Source organism: Ovis aries, chromosome 2 (assembly GCF_016772045.2).
Source record: "Ovis aries strain OAR_USU_Benz2616 breed Rambouillet chromosome 2, ARS-UI_Ramb_v3.0, whole genome shotgun sequence".
NCBI classification, from domain to species: Eukaryota; Metazoa; Chordata; class Mammalia; order Artiodactyla; family Bovidae; genus Ovis; species Ovis aries.
The window spans coordinates 137,864,255-137,883,894 of NC_056055.1; the positions used below are offsets into that span (position 1 = coordinate 137,864,255).

At 42.6% G+C, this 19,640-nt stretch overlaps 1 protein-coding gene across 2 annotated transcripts in view; it reads left to right on the forward strand.

Moving 5' to 3' along the window:
• Positions 1–18,825: 18,825 nt before the first annotated feature.
• SLC25A12 (solute carrier family 25 member 12) overlaps positions 18,826–19,640 on the forward strand; it is a 99,089-nt gene continuing 98,274 nt past the window's right edge. Inside the window, exon 1 of one of the 2 annotated variants that reach the window (XM_012133795.4) lies at positions 18,826–19,496. In XM_012133795.4, coding sequence (XP_011989185.1) covers positions 19,431–19,496 — 66 coding nt within the window. In that variant the 5' untranslated portion in view covers positions 18,826–19,430. The remainder of the gene's footprint in view (positions 19,497–19,640) is intronic. The other variant, XM_004004597.5, reaches the window with a different exon arrangement.

Below are 19,640 nucleotides of genomic sequence, written 5' to 3' on the forward strand. Positions count from 1 at the left end.
CATGTCCGACTTTTTGCGACCCCATGGACTCCAGGCTCCTCCGTCCATGGGATTTTCCAGGCAAGAGTACTGGAGTGGGTTGCCATTTCCTTCTCCAGGGGATCTTCCCGACCCAGGGATCGAACCCGGGTCTCCTGCATTGTAGGCAGACTCTTTACCGTCTGAGCCACCAGGGAAGCCCTCTGCTAATTGCTAAGGACAGAATTTTTTTTTTATATCATCTTCTTAATTACTTTGAGCATCTACTATGCTTGAGAATCTATGTAAGTTCACAATCTATGACAGTATTTTTAAAGTATGGGTCATGAAATCAATTCAGTATGTTGAAACTTGAGTTAAAAAAAAGAAATAGAATAGTATAGAATAGTAAATACCAGAGTACATTGCATGTAATAAGGTTCAATATTACTTCATGGAATTTTTATTTCAGTATGTCCTGGGGTTATGATTAAAAAAACATATTTTTTACTACTTAAGTCTGGGTCAATAAAGTTGGAAAGCCACCAATGGAAAAGCCAATAAACAGAGGTATTTGCAACACAATGTGATAAATATTATGGTGAAAAGGGGAGTTAAGGATTGTATTCTGGAGGAGGGATTCTTGATCTGTATTTTAAAGGCTAGACAAATTATAATAAATGTGGAGTAATATATTTCCAGTAAATAAAATAGCATAAAAGCTCAAAAATCCTTGTAACTAAAGGAACAAGTGTAACAGTAACATATAAGTAAGAGGAGGGGGCCAGATCAGGGAGCTTCTACGCTTCATCATTTGAGGAGCTTGGATTTTATATTGACATCTCTAGAGAGCTATTAGAGGATGGGGAAATGACAAAATTTAGTATCTGTTTTGTATTGAACATTTGCTAGCACTGTGAAGAATGGATTTGAGGATAGTGACAGGAGGCAGAAAGTGGAGAACTGGAGGCATGGAGAGCAATTAGGAGGCACAATAAAGGCCATTTTAATCAAGAGAAGAGATCTTAAAAAGACTGAAGGAGATGGAAAACACAGGACTGGGCAGCTGTTTGGATGTGTGGCGTAAAGAAGAGTCTGATACCCAGCTTTCTGGCTTGAGCCATTAAGGCAATGGTAATGGTCTTTTTCTGGAAGATTGCCTATCTCCACTTAATTTCGTTGTTTTTCTGGGGTTTTATCTTGTCCCTTCCTGTGGGACATAACCTTCTGCTTTTTCATCCTGATTAACTTTCTGTAATATGGCTTTTGTTTTGGCTGCTGTGGGACTGTGGTTCTTCTTGCTTCTGTGTGCCCTCTGATGGAGGAGGCTAAGAGGCTTGTGTAAGCTTCCTGATGGGAGGGTCTGGCAATGGGAAAAACTGAGTCTTGTTCTGGTGGGCAGGGCCTTGTTCAGTAAAGCTTTAATCCAATTATCTGCTGATATTATGGTGTTTTAGTCACCAAGTTGTGTCTGACTCTTGCGACCCCATGGACTGTAGCCTGCCAGGATTCTCTGTCCATAGGATTTTCCAGGCAAGAATACTGGAGTGGGTTGACATTTCCTTTTCCAGGGGATCTTCCCAACCCAGAGATCTAACACAGGTCTTCTGCATTGCAGGCAGATTCTTTACCAACTGAGCTACAAGGGAATCTGCTGATGGGTGAGGTTATACTCCCTTCCTGGTAGTTGTTTGGTCTGAGGCCACCTAGGGTGTGCAGGCCCTATGGTGGTGTTAATGAAGACCTCTAAGAGGATTGTCATTAACACCACCGTAGGGCCTGCACACCCTAGGTGGCCTCAGGCCCTATGGTGGTATTAATGGCCACCCTCTTAGAGGTCTTCATTAACGCCCCCATAGGGCCTGCACTCCAGTACTCTTGCCTGGAAAATCCCATGGACAAGGAGCCTGGTAGGCTGCAGTCCGTGGGGTCTCGAAGAGTCGGCACGACTGAGCGACTTCCCTTTCACTTTTCTCTTTCATGCATTGGAGAAGGAAATGGCAACCCACTCCAGTGTTCTTGCCTGGAGAATCCTAGGGATGGCGGAGCCTGGTGGGCTGCCGTCTATGGGGTCGCCCAGAGTCGGACACAACTGAAGCGACTTAGCAGCAGCAGCAGCAGCAAGAGGGTTGCCACCAAGAGGGACCTTTCCAGACTGCTGCTGCCAGTGCCCTTGTCCCTGTGGTGAGCCCGTGTCGATCCACCACCCCCCACCTCCCACAGGAGGCCCTCCAACACAAGCAGGTAGTTTGGGTTCAGTCTCCTGTGGGGTCGCTGCTCCTCTCCTCTGGGTCTTGGTGCGTGCAAACTGTTGTTGTGCCCTCCAACACTGGAGTCTCTGTTTCCCCCAGTCCTATGGAAGTCCTATAATCATATCCCACTGGCCTTCAAGATCAGATTCCCTGGGGATTCCCAGTCCCTTTGTCAGATGGCCAAACTGGGAAGCCCGACATGGGGTTCAGAATCTTCCTAACAGTAGGAGAACTTCTTTGGTATTATTGTTCTCCGGTTTTTGGGTCACCCGCACAGCGGGTATGGGGTTTTATTTTATTGTGATTGTGCCCCTCCTACTGTCTTGCTGTGGCTTCTTCTTTGTCTTTGAATGTGAGGGGTTTTTTGTTTTGTTTTTTGGTGGGTTCCAGTGTTCTCCTCTCAAGGAGCCTGGTAGGCTGCAGTCCGTGGGGTCTCGAAGAGTCGGACAATGGTTGTTCAACCGCTAGTTGCAGTTTTGGTGCTCTCGCAGGAGGAGATGAGCACAGGTCCTTCTACTCTGCCGTCTTGAAGCAGAAGCAGTGGTAATGGTCTTTACTTAGGAAATATTGATAACAGGACTAGTAGCTTCTGGTCTTGACCAGGTAAGAATAATCACTAAACACTTAAGTGGCACCTATGTATTTAATGTCAAGTATTGACATAAGTGTTAGGGCCAAGAAGGAAGGATAGGATAATAAGATACGTCCTTGAAGAAACAGGAATCATGAATTCAAAACGTGGCAAATCATGGTTTCCGTGAAACCTTCTAAATACCACTCAGCTTGAACTGATTTTTTCTTTTTCTGAAATATATTGCATATTTACCACAGTTAGGTATATGCATTATTTTTTAATACCTATTTTATTATTTGGCTGCACATCTTCTCTGGTGGCTCAGTAAAGAGTCTGCCTACAATGCAGGAGACCTGGGTTCAACCTCTGGGTTGGGAAGATCCCTTGGAGAAGGAAATGGCAACCCATTCCAGTATTCTTGCATGGAGAATTCTATGGACACAGGAGCCTGGTGGGCTACAGTCCACGGGGTCACAAAGAGTTGGACATGACTGAGTGACTAACACTTTCACACTCTGGCTGTACCAGGTCTTGGTTGTGGCATGTGGAATCTTTAGTTGCAACATTCAAACTCTTAGTTGCAGCATGTTCCCTAACCAGGGGTTGAACCCAGGCCCGCTACACTGGGAGCACAGAGTCTTTGCCACTGGACCACCAGGGGAGTCCCCTGCATTGTTGGGTATTACCTGGGTTTTTTCTTCTTAATACATTATGAGATCTTATCAGTTCAGTTCAGTCACTCAATCGTGTCCAACTCTTTGCGACCCCATGGTCTGCAGCACGCTGGGCCTCCCTGTCCACCACCAACTCCCGGAGTTCACTCAGACTCATGTCCACTGAGTTGGTGATGCCATCCAACCGTCTCATCCTCTGTCGTCCCCTTCTCTTCCCGCCTCCAATCCCTCCCAGCATGAAGGTCTTTTCAAATGAGTTAGCTCTTTGCATCAGGTGGCCAAAGTATTGGAGTTTCAGCTTCAACATCAGTCCTTCCAATGAATATTCAGGGCTGATCTCCTTCAGAATGGACTGGTTGGATCTCCTTGCAGTCCAAGGGACTCTCAAGAGTCTTCTCCAACACCACAGTTCAAAAGCATCAATTCTTCGGCGCTCAGCTTTCTTTGTAGTCCAACTCTCACATCTATACATGACTACTGGAAAAACCATAGCCTTGACTTTGTACCTTTGTTGGCAAAGTAACGTCTCTGCTTTTTAATATGCTGTCTAGGTTGGTCATAACTTTTCTCTCAAGGAGTACACGTGTTTTAATTTCATGGCTGCAGTCACCATCTGCAGTGATTTTGAAGCCCCCCAAAATAAAGTCAGCCACTGTTTCCACTGTTTCTCCATCTATTTGCCTTGAAGTAATGGGACCAGATGCCATGATCTTTGTTTTCTGAATGTTGAGCTTTAAGCCAACTTTTTTCACTCTGCTCTTTCACTTTCATCAAGAGGCTCTTTAGTTCTTCACTTTCTGCCATAAGGCTGAGATCTTTATAGAGAGGAATAATTATATTCCATTTATATTTTCTGACTTATTATGGATACTGTGTCTAAGAGATGGAGTAGAACTTCATGGCCATTTAGAATTCCATATGATGAAATGCTCTATCATCTTTCTATGGTTCTCTAGTATGTTTGAACAAAGTGGGGTTTGTCTCAGCTACTACTGAGCAGTTTCTTCTCTGTGATCCATGTCCCCTCTTTACCATGCCTTGGGTTTCACTCACTTGGCTGCTCTTCCCTACCTAGAACTCTGAACCTACTGTCTTTGATGAAATGATATTGCTGCTGCCACATGGATCTCAGTGAAGGAGTGATATGAGGAAGGCTACATTTGGCATTACTGAACCTTAATTTTTCTTCCATACCATCAATACAAAACTAGTTCACATAAAATGCTTCACTGAAAGTTTGGGGATGATTAAGGAAAGTATAACTGCTGACTGTCTTATTCCCCATCCTCATCCTGTACTGTCCAGGTAAGCCCATCCCATTCATCCCTCCAGGCTGAGGGAAGAGCAGGATGAGCAAACAATGACTATTTTCTGGGGCTTCTTACCAAGCTGTAAAAATGAGAGATAATACAGGCAAGACCATGTAGATCTGTAACTCTGATTTTTTCCCATGCTGACCAGAGTCAATGAAGAAGCTGCAGGTTAGAGTAACCCAGAAGCTTCCTCAAAACTGCGGAATATAGTTAACTCTCTCTCTCTCTCTCTCTCTTTTTTTTTTTTTTTTTGGTATTTTTGCTGCATCACAAAACCTGCAGGATGATTCCTAGACCAGGGATCAAACCCTGCCCTCCACAAAGTGCCGAATCCTAACCACTAGGCCATCAGGGAATTCCCTAGTTAACCCTTTTTATGCATAAATTTATTCTTATCCATTGTGACATCTTTTGAAGTACAGAGACCTTACACCACAGTGAAGGCTTCCTATTTCAATGTCACGTTTTTATTATATTATCATTACTTTGAAGTAAACTGAAATGTTAGTCACTCAGTCGTGTCCGACTCTTTGAGACCCCATGGACTGTAGCCCGTCAGGCTCCTCTGTCCATGGAATTCTCCAGGCAAGAATATTGGAGTGGGCTGCCATTCCCTTATTCAGGGGATCTTCCCAATCCAGGGGTTGGACATGGGCCTGTTTGCCTTGCAGGCAGATTATTTACCACCTGAGCCACCAGGGAAGTCACTGTCTTAAGGTGGGATATATTCTGTTGTCAGGGCCATGGGAATGGAAAAAGCAGAATACTACTTTGAGACTTTTTAACAGTTCTTAGTCAAGTTCCTTGTGTGTTCTCAGCTTCTGACCTCTTCCAATCAGAAGAAAGCCCGTCATTCCACAATTCTGCCCACTTTTCCTCCTTGATTTGTGTCTTTCCACAGGTCTAACTCTCCTCTAGGTCTACCCCATTCATGACGTTTCTCCCTAGCTTTCCATCTTGAACTTTCAGCTTATGTTTATGGTCACTACAATTTTATGCTGATCAATATTACATTATTCCTTTATAGTGATTCTTCAGAAGGAGTTTCTTCCCGGGCATACCCGGGTTCCTAGCTTCCTTCTCTTGAGATTTGTGGCCCTCTCTTTCTTTAATGAGTCCTTTAGGTCTCTCGCTACAAATCTGCCCTTGGCTTTTTTGGAAACTCTCTACTCTCTGGGGTTGGTTTCAAACTAGGATGAGTTCTCCTTTCCCCACACAGCAATCCAAGGACACAATGACCCATTGCAGGATATTTCCCATCAAAGTCTTGAGTTTCTTAGCCTAGATTTACACTCTAGGGGCCTTTCAGCAAGGGAGTCCCAGGGCAGACTTCAGTTTCCAAGTCTGGTACTTTCCAACATTTCTGTCAATATGGTATGCAAATATACCTCGACATTCTTCCTCTAGCTTTCCTGTGGGTAACTATTAGACCAAACAGACACATGGACACAAGCACACAACTCCCAAGGACATATGATTACTGTCTAAATCCATGATAAAGAAAATATCTTTTTCTCAGTGCAATATATCTTTCACAGATTTTGCTGCCCATACTAGAGACATACTATTTGTCAATCAGTTTCAGTTCCTTTTCCCTACTCTCCAACGATGCACAGAGGCATGTCAGTGTTTAAGTGACAAGTTCCATTACAATTTCCAGCCAAATAACAGAATTACATAACTGGGTAACATTTTCAGCTTCAAAAGACCCAGCACAATTTCCCCCAGCATTTGATTATGAAAAATTTCAAAAGTATACAAAAGTTGAGAGAAATTTTGCAGTGAATTCCCAAATACCACCCCCCACCCCAGTGTGCCTCAGTTTCCTCAGTAACAACTGAATTTTTATAGTATCTGAAAACTGAGGTGGGGTGGTGGGGCTACCCACTCCACTACTCTTGCCTGAAGAATTCCATGGACAGAGGAGCCTGGTGGGCTCCATACAGTCCATGGAGTTGCAAAGAGACTACACTAACACGTGCCCCAGTTGGGTATCACATTATCTCTGTATCTACCCATTCATTCTCTTATTTCTTTTATGGATTTCAAAGTAAATTTAATATATATGTACTCTTCTCTTTAAATACTTCATGTCATCACTTAGAGTTCAATATTTATTTACAGATTTTTTTTTTTTTTTTGACCTGGACTTCCAGGGAAGTCCCCAGGTTTTTTTTTTTTTTTTCTTTTGAGGAAAAATTTACACACAATGAAATTTATAAACTTTATGAGTACATTCCTTAAATTTTGGAAAATACATACATGTGTGACCTAAACACCTAGCAAGACATAGACTATCGCTCCAGATTCCCTCATACCTCTTTCCAGTCAATTCCTCTCCCTAAACAGCCACGGTTCTGATTTTTTCTACCATTGGTTTGTTTTCTTTGTTCTAGAACATTACATAAATGTGATCATATAGTATATGCTCTTTTCTGCTATGGAAAGCTTCTTTCATTTAGCATGATATATTTTTTTTAAGTTGTAAGATAATTGCTTTGCAATGTTGTGTTGGTTTCTGCTGTACAACAATGTGAATCAGTCATAAGTATACATATATCCCCTCCCTCATGAGCCTCCCACCCACTCCATACCCCATCCCACTCCTTTAGGTTGTCACAGAGTCCCAGGCTGAGCTCCTTGTGTTATACAGCCACTTCCCACCAGCTCTCTACTTTATGCATAGTATGATACTTTTAAGACTCATCCATGTTGTTGTGTTTATCAGTAGTTTGCTCTCTTTTCTTAATGGATAGTATTCCATTTTGTGAATATCAGTTCAGTTCACTTCAGTCGCTCAGTCCTGTCCGACTCATTGCGACCCCATGAACGAGGGGGCACACCGGGGGCACACCAGGCCTCCCTGTCCATCACCAATTCCCCGAGTCCACCCAAACCCATGTCCATGAGTCAGTGATGCCATCCAACCATCTTATCTTCTGTAATCCCCTTCTTCTGCCCTCAATCTTTCCCAGCATCAGGGTCTTTTCAAATGAGTCAGCTCTTTGTATCAGGTGGCCAAGGTATTGGACTTTTAGCTTCAACATCAGTCCTTCCAATGAACACCCAGGACTGACTTCCTTTAGGATGGACTGGTTGGATCTCCTTGCAGTACAAGGGAATCTCAAGAGTCTTCATCAACACCACAGTTCAAAAGCATCAATTCTTTAGCATTCAGCTTTCTTTATAGTCCAACTCTTCCATCCATACATGACCACTGGAAAAACATTAGCCTTAACTAGATGGACCTTTGGAGATGGCAATGGTAACCCACTCCAGTACTCCTGCCTGGAAAATCCCATGGACAGAGGAGCATGGTAGGCTGCAGTCCATGCGGTGGCTAAGAGTCGGACACGACTGAGCGACTTCACTTTCACTTTTCACTTTCACGAACTGGAGAAGGAAATGGCAATCCACTCCAGTGTTCTTGCCTGGAGAATCCCAGGGAAGGGGAGCCTGGTGGGCTGCCGTCTATGGGGTCGCACAGAGTTGGACACGACTGAAGTGACTTAGCAGCAGCAGCAGCAGACGGACATTTGTTGACAAAATAATGTCTCTGCTTTTTAATATGCTGTCTAGGTCAGAAACAACAGTTAGAACTGGACATGGAACAACAGACTGGTTCCAAATAGCAAAAGGAGTACGTCAAGGCTGTATATTGTCACCCTGCTTATTTAACTTCTATGCAGAGTACATCATGAGAAACGCTGGGTTGGAAGAAGCACAAGCTGGAATCAAGATTGCTGGGAGAAATATCAATAACCTCAGATATGCAGATGACACCACCCTTATGGCAGAAAGTGAAGAAGAACTAAAGAGCCTCTTGATGAAAGTGAAAGTGGAGAGTGAAAAGTTGGCTTAAAGTTCAACATTCAGAAAATGAAGATCATGGCATCTGATCCCATCACTTCATGGGAAATAGATGGGGAAACAGTGGAAACAGTGTCAGACTTTATTTTTCGGACTCCAAAATCACTGTAGATGGTGACTGCTGCCATGAAATTAAAAGACGCTTACTCCTTGGAAGAAAAGTTATGACCAACCTAGATAGCATATTGAAAAGCACAGACATTACTTTGGAAACAAAGGTCCATCTAGTCAAGGCTATGGTTTTTCCAGTGGTCATGTATGGATGTGAGAGTTGGACTGTGAAGAAAGCTGAGTGCTGAAGAATTGATGCTTTTGAACTGTGGTGTTGGAGAATACTCTTGAGAGTCCCTTGGACTGCAAGGAGATCCAACCTGTCCATTCTGAAGGAGATCAGTCCTGGGATTTCTTTGGAGGGAATGATGCTAAAGCTGAAACTCCAATACTTTGGCTACCTCATACGAAGAGTTGACTCATTGGAAAAGACTCTGATGCTGGGAGGGATTGGGGGCAGGAGGAGAAGGGGATGACAGGATAAGATGGCTGGATGGCATCACTGACTTGATGGATGTGAGTCTGGGTGAACTCCGGGAGTTGGTGATGGACAGGGAGGCCTGGCGTGCTGCAATTCATGGGGTCGCAAAGAGTCAGATATGACTGAGTGACTGAACTGAACTGAACTGAACTAGGTTGGTCATAACTTTCCTTCCAAGGAGTAACTGTCTTTTAATTTCATGGCTGCAATCACCATCTGCAGTGATTTTGGAGCCCAGAAAAATAAAGTCTGACACTGTTTCCGCTGTTTCCCCATCTATTTGCCATGAAGTGATGGGACCAGATGCCACGGTCTTAGTTTTCTGAATGTTGAGCTTTAAGCCAACTTTTTCACTCTCTTTCACTTTCATCAGGAAACCCTTTAGTTCTTCACTTTCTGCCGTAAGGGTGTTGTCATCTGCATATCTGAGGTTATGGATATTTCTCCTGGCAATCTTGATTCCAGCTTGTGCTTCATCGAGTCCAGCATTTTCATGACGTACTCTGCATATAGTTAAATAAGCAGGGTGACAATATACAGCCTTGACGTACACCTTTTCCTATTTGGAAACAGTCTCTTGTTCCATGTCCAGTTCTAACTGTTGCTCCTGACCTGCATACAGGTTTCTGAAGAGTCAGGTCAGATGGTCTGGTAGGCCCATCTCTCTCAGAATTTTCCACAGTTTATTGTGATCCACACAGTCAAAGGCTTTGGCATAGTCAGTAAAGCAGAAACAGATGTTTTTCTGGAACTCTCTTGCTTTTTGCATGATCCAGCGGATGTTGGGGATTTGATCTCTGGTTCCTCTGCCTTTTCTAAAACCAGGTGCCCAATATGCTACTGGAGATCAGTGGAGAAATAACTCCAGAAAGAATGAAGGGATGGAGCCAAAGCACAAACAACACCTAGTTGTGGATGGGACTGCTGATAGAAGCAAGGTCCGATACTATAAACAGCAATATTGCATAGGAACCTGGAATGTTAGGTCCATGAATCAAGGTATATTGGAAGTGTCAAACAGGAGATGGCGAGAGTGAACATCAACATTCTAGGAATCAGTGAACTAAGATGGACTAGAATGGGTGAATTTAACTCAGATGACCATTATATTTACTACTATGGGCAGGAATCTCTTAGAAGAAATGGAGTAGCCTTCGCAGTCAACAAAAGAGTCCGAAATGCAGTACTTGGATGCAGTCTCAAAAACAACAGTATGATCTCTGTTTGTTTCCAAGGCAAATCATTCAATACCACAGTAATACAAGTCTATGCCCTGACCAGTAACGCTGAAGAAGCTGAAGTTGAATGGTTCTATGAAGACCTACAAGACTTTCTAGAACTAACACCTCAAAATGATGTTTTTCATTATAGGGGATTGGAATGCAAAAGTAGAAAGTCAAGAAACATCTGGAGTAACAGGCAAATTTGGCCTTGGAATATGGAATGAAGCAGTGCAAAGGCTAATAGTGCTAATAGTGCCAAGAGGATGCACTGGTCACAGCAAACACCCTCTTCCAACAACACAAGAGAAGAGTCTACACATGGACATGACCAGATGATCAACACCAAAATCAGACTGATTATATTCTTTGCAGCCAAAGATGAAGAAGCTCTATACAGTCAGCAAAAACAAGACCGGGAGCTGACTGTGGCTCAGATCATGAACTCCTTATTGCCAAATTCAGACTTAAATTGAAGAAAGTAGGGAAACCCACTAGACCATTCAGGTATGGCCTAAATGAAATCCCTTATGACTATACAGAGGAAGTGAGAAATAGATTTAAGGGACTAGATCTGATAGACAAAATGCCTGATTAACTATGGACAGAGGTCATGACACTGTCTAGGAGGCAATGATCAAGACCATCCCCAAGAAAAAGAAATGCAAAAAAGCAAAATGGCTGTCTGAAGAGGCCTTACAAATAGCTGTGAAAAGAAGAGAAGTGAAAAGCAAAGGAGAAAAGGAAAGATATACCCATTTGAATGCAGAGTTCCAGAGAATAGCAAGGAGAGAAAGAAAGCCTTCCTCAGAGATCAATGCAAAGAAACAGAGGAAAACAATGAATTTGAAAGTCTAGAGATCTCTTCAAGAAAATTAGAGATACCAAGGGAACATTTCATGTAAAGATGGGCTCAATAAAGGACAGAAATGGTAGGGACCTAACAGAAGCAGAAGATATTAAGAAGAAGTGGCAAGGACACACAGAAGAACTGTACAAAAAAGATCTTCATGACCCAGATAATCTTGATGGTGTTATCACTCACCTAGAGCCAGACATCCTGGAATGTGAAGTCAAGTGGGCCTTAGGAAGCATCACTACAAACAAAGCTAGTGGAGGTGATGGAATTCCAGTTGAGCTATTTCAACTCCTAAAAGATGATGCTGTGAAAATGCTGCACTCAATATGCCAGCAAATTTGGAAAACTGAGCAGTGGCCACAGGACTGGAAAAGGTCAGTTTTCATTCCAATCCCAAAGAAAGGCAATGCCAAAGAATGCTCAAACTACTACACGATTGTACTCATCTCACTGAGCAACTTCACTTTCACTTTTCACTTTCGTGCATTGGAGAAGGAAATGGCAACCCACTCCAGTGTTCTTGCCTGGAGAATCCCAGGGATGGGGGAGCCTGGTGGGCTGCCATCTATGGGGTCGCACAGAGTCGGACACAAGTAAAGCGACTTAGCAGCAGCAGCACACGCTAGTAAAGTAATGCTCAAAATTCTCCAAGCCAGGCTTCAGCAATACGTGAACTGTGAACTTCCCGATGTTCTGTGAATATAGCATAGTTTGTTTATCCATTCTCCTATTGATGAATCACTGGGCTGTTTCCAGCTTTGCCTTTTATAAATAAAGTAGTTGTGAACACTCTTGACCAAGTCTTCTTTTTTATTTTTATTTTTATTTTTTATTTATTTTTATTTTTTTTTTAGTTCTTTATTTTTTAAATTTTAAAATCTTTAATTCTTACATGCGTTCCCAACCATGAACCCCCCTCCCACCTCCCTCCCCACAACATCTCTCTGGTGACCAAGTCTTCTTAAGACTTGGTCAAGAATGTTGACCATATTTTCATTTCTCTTGGTTAAATCCTGATAAGTAGAATTGCTGAGTCATCGTGTACTATCTGTTTAGTTTTATAAGAATCTGCTTGATCTTTTCCCAAAGTAATTATACCATTTACACTTCCACTACAGTGCATGAGAGCTCTGATTGCTCCACATCCTTGCCAGAATCTGGTGTGTTCAGTCTGTTTAATTTAAGCCATCCTAGTGGGTGTGTAGTGCTTTTTACTGTGACTTAATTTGCATTCCCTGATGACTAATGATGTACGGTTTTTCATATGCATATTGGCTACTAGTATATCATCTTTTGTGAAATGGTCACCTCTTTTGCCCATTTTCAAACTAGGCTGTTTATTTATCACTGAGTTCTAGAAGTTCTTTATATCCTGGCTATCAGTCCTTTGCTGTATATATATTTGCCAATTTTTCTCCCAGATATGACTTGCCTATTTCTTTCCATTTTTGGTTTATTTTTTCCTATTAATTTCCTCCCCCCCACCTTTGTTTTATTTAGAAAAAAAAATTTTGACATGTATACACAGCTATGTGTATTTATTTGTTTTTGGCTGCGCTGGGTCTTCGTTGTTGCACTTGGACTTTCTCCACTTGTGGAAAATGGGGGCTACTGTCTAGTTGTGATGCACAGGCTTCTCATTATGGTGGCTTCTCTTGTTGCAGAGTATAGGCCCTAGGCTTCAGTAGCTGCAGCTTGCTGGCTCTTGGGTGAGTGGACTTCAGTAGTTGCAGCATAGGGGCTCATTAGTTGTGGCTCATGGGCTCTAGAGCTCAGACTCAAAAGTTGTAGAACATGGTCTTAGTTGCTTCAAGACATGTGGAAACTTCTTGGACCAGGGATTGAACCCATGTCCCTGCACTGGCAGGCACATTCTTATCCACTGTGCCACGAGAGAAGTAATCCTATGAATTATTTTAATGCTGTCTTTTGACAAGTAGACATTTTTGAGTTCAGTGAAATCTGATTTAGCAGTTTATTAATTTATGGTTATTGATTTTTCTGTTCTGACTAAAAAACTTTACTTACCTCTGAGTCATGAAGATATTCCTTAATGTTTTCTACTAAAAGCTTTATGGTTTTAGCTTTTGCATTTAGCTCTATGATTTATCTCAAATTTATTTTAGTATATGTTTAGAGGTAGAGGTTGAAGTTTCTCTATATTCCCACATAGATATGTATCTAGTCAAGTGTCATTTGTTGAAAAGTTTCCTTGCCCCCACTGGATTGCATTAGTATAATACTTTTGTTAGAAATCAAATAACTTTATAATTTTGTAACTATATCTGGGCTCTCTATTCAGTTCCATTGATCTATTTATCAATCCTTTTGCCAGCCAGTACCATACTGAATTGATTTCTTTAGCTTTGTACTAGATCCTGAAGCCAGGAAGTGTAAGTCCTTTAACTTTGTTCTTTTTCAAGTTTGCTTTGGATATTCTGAGGCCTTTGCTTTTCTCTCAGCAGTTTTTTTTTTTAAATTTTTAATTTTTACTTTATTTTGCTTTATAATACTGTATTGGTTTTGCCATATATTGACGTGAATCAGCCACCGGTGTACATGAGTTCCCAATCCTGAACCCCCTCCCACCTCCCACCCCATATCATCTCTCTCTCAGCAGTTTTTAAAGTGCATTTTTTTTCTTTACTTTGGATCAGATCCAAAGCTTGCTTCCTTACTGACCTCTAAGTAGGAGGGAGGCAAAAACCAGATCCAAGTAAATCTCCAGGGGTGGGGTTAGGGGTGGGTGGTTGAGGGACCAGGCAGGATGTTTGTTCGCCCAGTTATACACTTTTGATTGGAATGGGAATATGTGACAAAGCACAGAGTTTTTACCACATTATTACCTAAAGCTGCCTTGACCTTTGGCATATGCAAAAGTTTTGGTTTCATTCTTTCAGCTATATTCACTGAAAAAATTAATGATAGTAGTTGCTGCAGTAAAACATTCTCCACACTTTCAGAATCATGCTATCTATTCTTTTCATATTTCCTGTAGCTGCAAGAGCTAGTTTAGTACCAACACAAGGCACTTAATAAATTTTGTTAACTAAAATTTGTGTTATTACAAGTCATAATATCAGAGTGTTAAAAGAAGCATTAAAGCTCACCTAGTTCAATCCTCCATCTGATCATAAGGTTTCCCACTAAATACCAGCGTGTACTGACTTATATAGTAACAGGGGACTCACAGCCTTAAGCATCTACAACAGTTCATTCCATGAATTCCTTTCAAAATCCATTGGGAAAAACAAAACAAAGCGAAAACCTGACTGTTACTGCTTCCATAAGGGAATAAAGAAGACTGTGGTCCCAAACTAAGATCACTGTTATTCCCACTGCATAATTTATAGAACTTAGAGTCAGACTGTGAGGAAGAGCAGCTTAGGCATATGCAATTGTAAGAGTACAGCTATTTCATCTGATTCTGATATGCCACTCTTCCCTCTCCACCAAAATGAGAATTTATTTCAATTAGAGCAAATGTTTCTACAGGGGATATAATACTTGTATAGTATAGAGAAGTCCTAAAATGTGTCATTTATCTAGTATCTAACTATGAGTGGCATATAGACTCTTAGCAAGAGTCTAGTTGCTGTGAGTGGGGGATACTCTGTTGTGATGCATGGGGTTCTCATTGCGGTGGGCTTCTCCCTTGTGGAGCACAAGCTACAGGTGAACAGGCTTCAGCAGCTGAAGCTCATGGGCTCAGTAGTTGTGGTTCATGGGCTCTAAAGCATGTGCTCAGCAGTTGTAACATGCATGCTCAGTTGCTTTGCAGCGTGTGGGAATGTCTCAGACCAGGGATCCAACTATGTCCTTTGTGGGATTCTTAATCACTGGACCACCAGGAAAGCCCCTATTCTAAATATTCTAAGTGAGCATCTTGATGTGGGGGAGGGATACAATCCAGCTTCTTCCTCATCATAGTGTCATAGTGATGACATAAGTACCTTCAGTCTAGGAGGAGCCCCACTCCTGTTTAATTAGTCACTGACATCCTAATGCTCTACTAGTGTTTGTAGATTTAGTTCTTGAAAGATGACATCCATCATACCTGTGTGGGATATGGAAACAGGAGCAGAATGTATTCTGGCCAGTAGGGCCTCCCAGGTGGCGCTAGTGGTAGAGAATCTGCCTGCCAGTGCAGGAAACGTGGGTTGGATCCCTGGATCTGGAAGATGCCCTGAAGTAGGAAGCGGCAACCCACTCCAGTCTTCTTGCCTGAAGAATCCTATGGACAGAAGAGCCTGGCTGGCTACAGTCCATGGGGTCACAAAGAGTCAGACACAGCTGAGCACATACACACTGACGGCCTATGCAGGATCTCTCACCTCTCAAAATAATGAGAGGAAGCTAGAAAATAAACCGAAAGAATATGTTATTAAAGATAAAAGGAGGGCCGAGAGTTGTGGCAGAACAGGCTCATTGGAAATTGCCTCTTGTTTTAATAATTACATTTTGGTTTATTAAAGCACTAGGTATTAGCATAATTCTAACTTTCACCTACAAAGTTAACACAGTGTAAGCTGCCTGGGAGTTGGAGACATGTTTCTGTGGGTTGGTCTAGTAAGCTCATACTTTGCTTTTGCATCTAGGGGTAATATTTTTTGGGCAAGGACTTTACAGGCAGATTTAAATTCCCAGCTAAGTCAAGCTACATATTAAATATTATGAAACCAACACTAAAAAGTGACTATTGATGAGAATACTTTTGCAGCTAGTCTCTTAGCCTGTAACTTCCAATTTTGCTTTCTGCAATGTTATTCTTTTCGACTCAATCTTCAAGTTTTCAACTTATAGTTGTTGTGCCACAGTTTTAAAATTACTTATTGTTTATAAATATCACTTTGCAATCTAAAGAAAGAGTTATAAATTACTAATCAGGATTTTTATTTTTAAAAATTGTAAAAAGTTTTGAATTATTTCTACCTCCTTTTCCCAAATATACTGTGAATCTTATTTGACAGGTTTGTCTTTTGCTATCCCATTAACTCATAAGTCTACCCTTAACCCTGATCATCTACAATTGAGAAAAAATAAGTTTTAATATCTAATAATACTGTTAGCCAATCATCATAATAGAACGACAGACTGCAAAATTTTTGAGGGCAGAAGCTCCAATTCACTTGCTTTTGTATTCCTTTTAATACTTAGTTCATCTCATGGTACCTACTTTTAATACCTTTATTCACTTTATTGTTATATTTGGATAGATGAAAAATCCAGCAAAATTCACCTTTATTTAGGGTAGCTGAGTTTTTCTAACTTTGCATTATTTAGGGTAGCTGGCAGCCTTAGTTTTGAGTTGTTAATATTATCTCCATTGTGACTAGATTGGCACCAGTGAAACTCTTAAACTTGCTTAAAAATCATCTATTTTTATCCAGGAAAATTGTTACTATGGCCCAGTGTTTATTCCTATGAATTATTGTGGTGAGTTCTGTCTAAATATAGTGTTGTCTTCTTCTCTCCAAGTGGCCAGTCTGACCCTAAATTTCACTCCAACAGTATGGATTTGGCAAACAACAATATGTTCCATTAGCAAAAAATCCCTTCATTTAAATAAATGCCTTCCTTTCCCTTAAAAGTACTTTTATTTGAACTGAGGGACTTTGGGCTACAAACAGACATCCTTCCCTTGAAACGTAACATACAATAAACATCTTGAGATTCCTACTTAGAGAAACTTCATAAAATAAGAGAGCAGAGTGTCAGGGACATAAGGTGCTAGTAAAACAAATTATAAATTTGTAAATCTTGGTCCATAGGGTCACAAACAGTAGGACATGACTGAAGTGACTTAGTACATATATCCAATTACATTGTTAAAAGAGGTTTGAACAGACTGAAGAAAGAGATGTGATGGTGGCAGACAGTCAAATCTACTGCAGAAGGAAAGCTCACTTTAGGAGTACCTGTCATATATTGTTCCTTATCTGCAATTTCCATCTGCCGCTGCACTTTCCTCATTTCTCTGGATTTGTGTTCAGGGTGCTCAGTCATATCTGACTCTTTGCAGCCTGATGGACTGTACCCTTCCAGGCTTCTCTGTCTATGGAAATTTCCAGGCAAGGAAACTTTCCTGGAGTGGGTTGCCATTTCCTCCTTCAGAGGGATCTTCCTGACCCAACCTACTGTGTCTCCAGCTTTGGCAGGCAGATTCTTCACCACTAGTGCCCCCTGGAAAGCCCATTAACTTGGATACTTAACAGAAATAAAACCATTAATGAGACTTTAGAAAAGGGAAACCTCTTGTGAGATTCAACACTGGAAACATGAAAGAGGGTGGAGGAGGGATTATTGCACTAAATGAGATAAGATAAAGCTTGGAGTGTTAGACTTTTTTTTTTTTTTTTTTTAATAGGGAGTATGCTTTCTTTAGACTTCTCTGGTGGCTCAGATGGTAAAGAATCTGACTGCAGTGCAGTAGACCCGGGTTCCATCCCTGGGTTGGAAGATTCCCTAACAAACCAGAATGACTACCTACTCCCATATTCTTGTCTGGAGAACTCTATGAACAGAAGAGCCTGGTGGGCCACAGTCCATGATGTTGCAAAGAGCTGGACAAGACTGAGAGACTAACACTTCACTTTTATGCTTCCTTTAAAGATACAAACAAACAAAATACACAGAGCTGGGATTGCAGGATGCACTGCCCACCTGTAAACTAGAAGTAGGGACTGTATGTTATTAATCTTTGTATTCTTTATAAGCAGGACTGTATCTGGCATATAACAGATGCCCAGCAAACAATTGTTGAGTGACTCAATATTCAGCTCAATATAGTGGTAATGGCAAGACTCAGTTTGAGACATTATTTTGGGTCAAATTAGAGCTACTTATTTTTGGATGGGGCTGGAAATGTTTTTGTAGAGGGAAGTTGGGCCAGGATTCAGTGCCAGCCCTGGCAGATGGATTTTTTTCCCCTAAACATTTGTGTCCCACCTCAACCAGAAAGGGATCTGGGTGATTAGGAAGGTGGAGTCTACTAATAAAGCTTTGTAACAGTTCAGGAGGCACTCTATTAAGTGTATTCATCCCATGCCAATTTAAGGGCATATTTCTCAAGTTACGTTTACTAGGTTTGCCCCAGAATGAATGAGTCCTAGTCTGTTTTATTGTCAGTATTTCCCTCTCGTCAACAATTCAATTATTATTGTTGTTATTACTGAGACACGTTCTTTGATCCTTCGAAATCCTGCTCAATCTAGGCCTCAAGTGTTCCTGTAAGTCTCAAGGGAAAACGACTTTGGCTGAAGTCGGCGCCCAAAGCCACACCCTCCAAGAGGCCTTAAGAGACCTGGGGCTTTCCTGGCAGCTACTCAGCTGCTGGCAACCACGCGGCGCGTCGGAATCCCATGGCTTGGCACCGAGGTCGTCCCCGTGGGAGGCCGGTCCCCTTCCTCCGCGCCGCGGACCAGCCGCTTCTGGCCGGGACGCTGCCCTTCAAACCGCCCCGCCCGCCCCGGGCTCATTTGCATAGGGACGCGCGCGGCGCCGGCGAGCGGGAGGGCGGGCGCGGCCGGGGAGGCGGCGCGCGCGCGCCCTGACAGCTCGGCCCTGCTCGCTCACTCGCTCGTCCCCGGCTTCCGAGCACAGCATGGCGGTCAAGGTGACTCTAACTCTCTGCTGCTGCCTTTATTTCATAAGAGACATTCCAGGGACCCTGCCTGCAGCCCCTCACCTCTTCCCATTGACTCTTTGGCCTGATTGTTAGATGGCGTGTCCTGGGGCTCCAGGGAGAACTGTGCGGGGCTTGGACCGGAGGGAGAGGATGCCCGGCGGGGGGAGGGGAAGGAGGAGGGATTGTGAGTTGGAGGGGCTTGTAAGGACCACTGGTCGGTGAAGGAGGAGGAGTATCCTGCCCTAGGTACATGGGATTGTGAGCCAGCAGTTGGAGGGCATCAGAAAGGGAGTGGGAGGAAGTGGCATGGAAAGCCGGGGATACCCAAGGCATCCGTGTATTGTGGTGGGGGAGGGGATGAGTAATTGAGTATTTGGGGGCCTCTGGAGCCAGGGGCAGCGGTTGGCATTTGAGCTGCAGGTGACAGGATGTCTAAAGTATTTAGAAACGTTGTAGCTGCTTTCACTATTTTAGGTTGGGTGGAGAAGGAAAGAGGCGTGGAGATAATTATATTCTGCATTGCTTTCCACGGGAAGAAAGGCCAGTAGGCCATGCGATTAATTTGGGTGTTCCAACTTTGCTGTTGTTTCTACTCTTGCTGGACTCTTGGTTTGAAGGTGGGTGGATGCTCACTGTGTCGCGGGTGGATGTGGAGTAAAGTAAGGGCTTGATCCTCATGGCCTTTCCTTTCCAGCCCAGGGGAAATCTATCTGATAGATTTGCTGTTTCTTAGGCTCTTCACACCTGTCTTTCCACCGTGT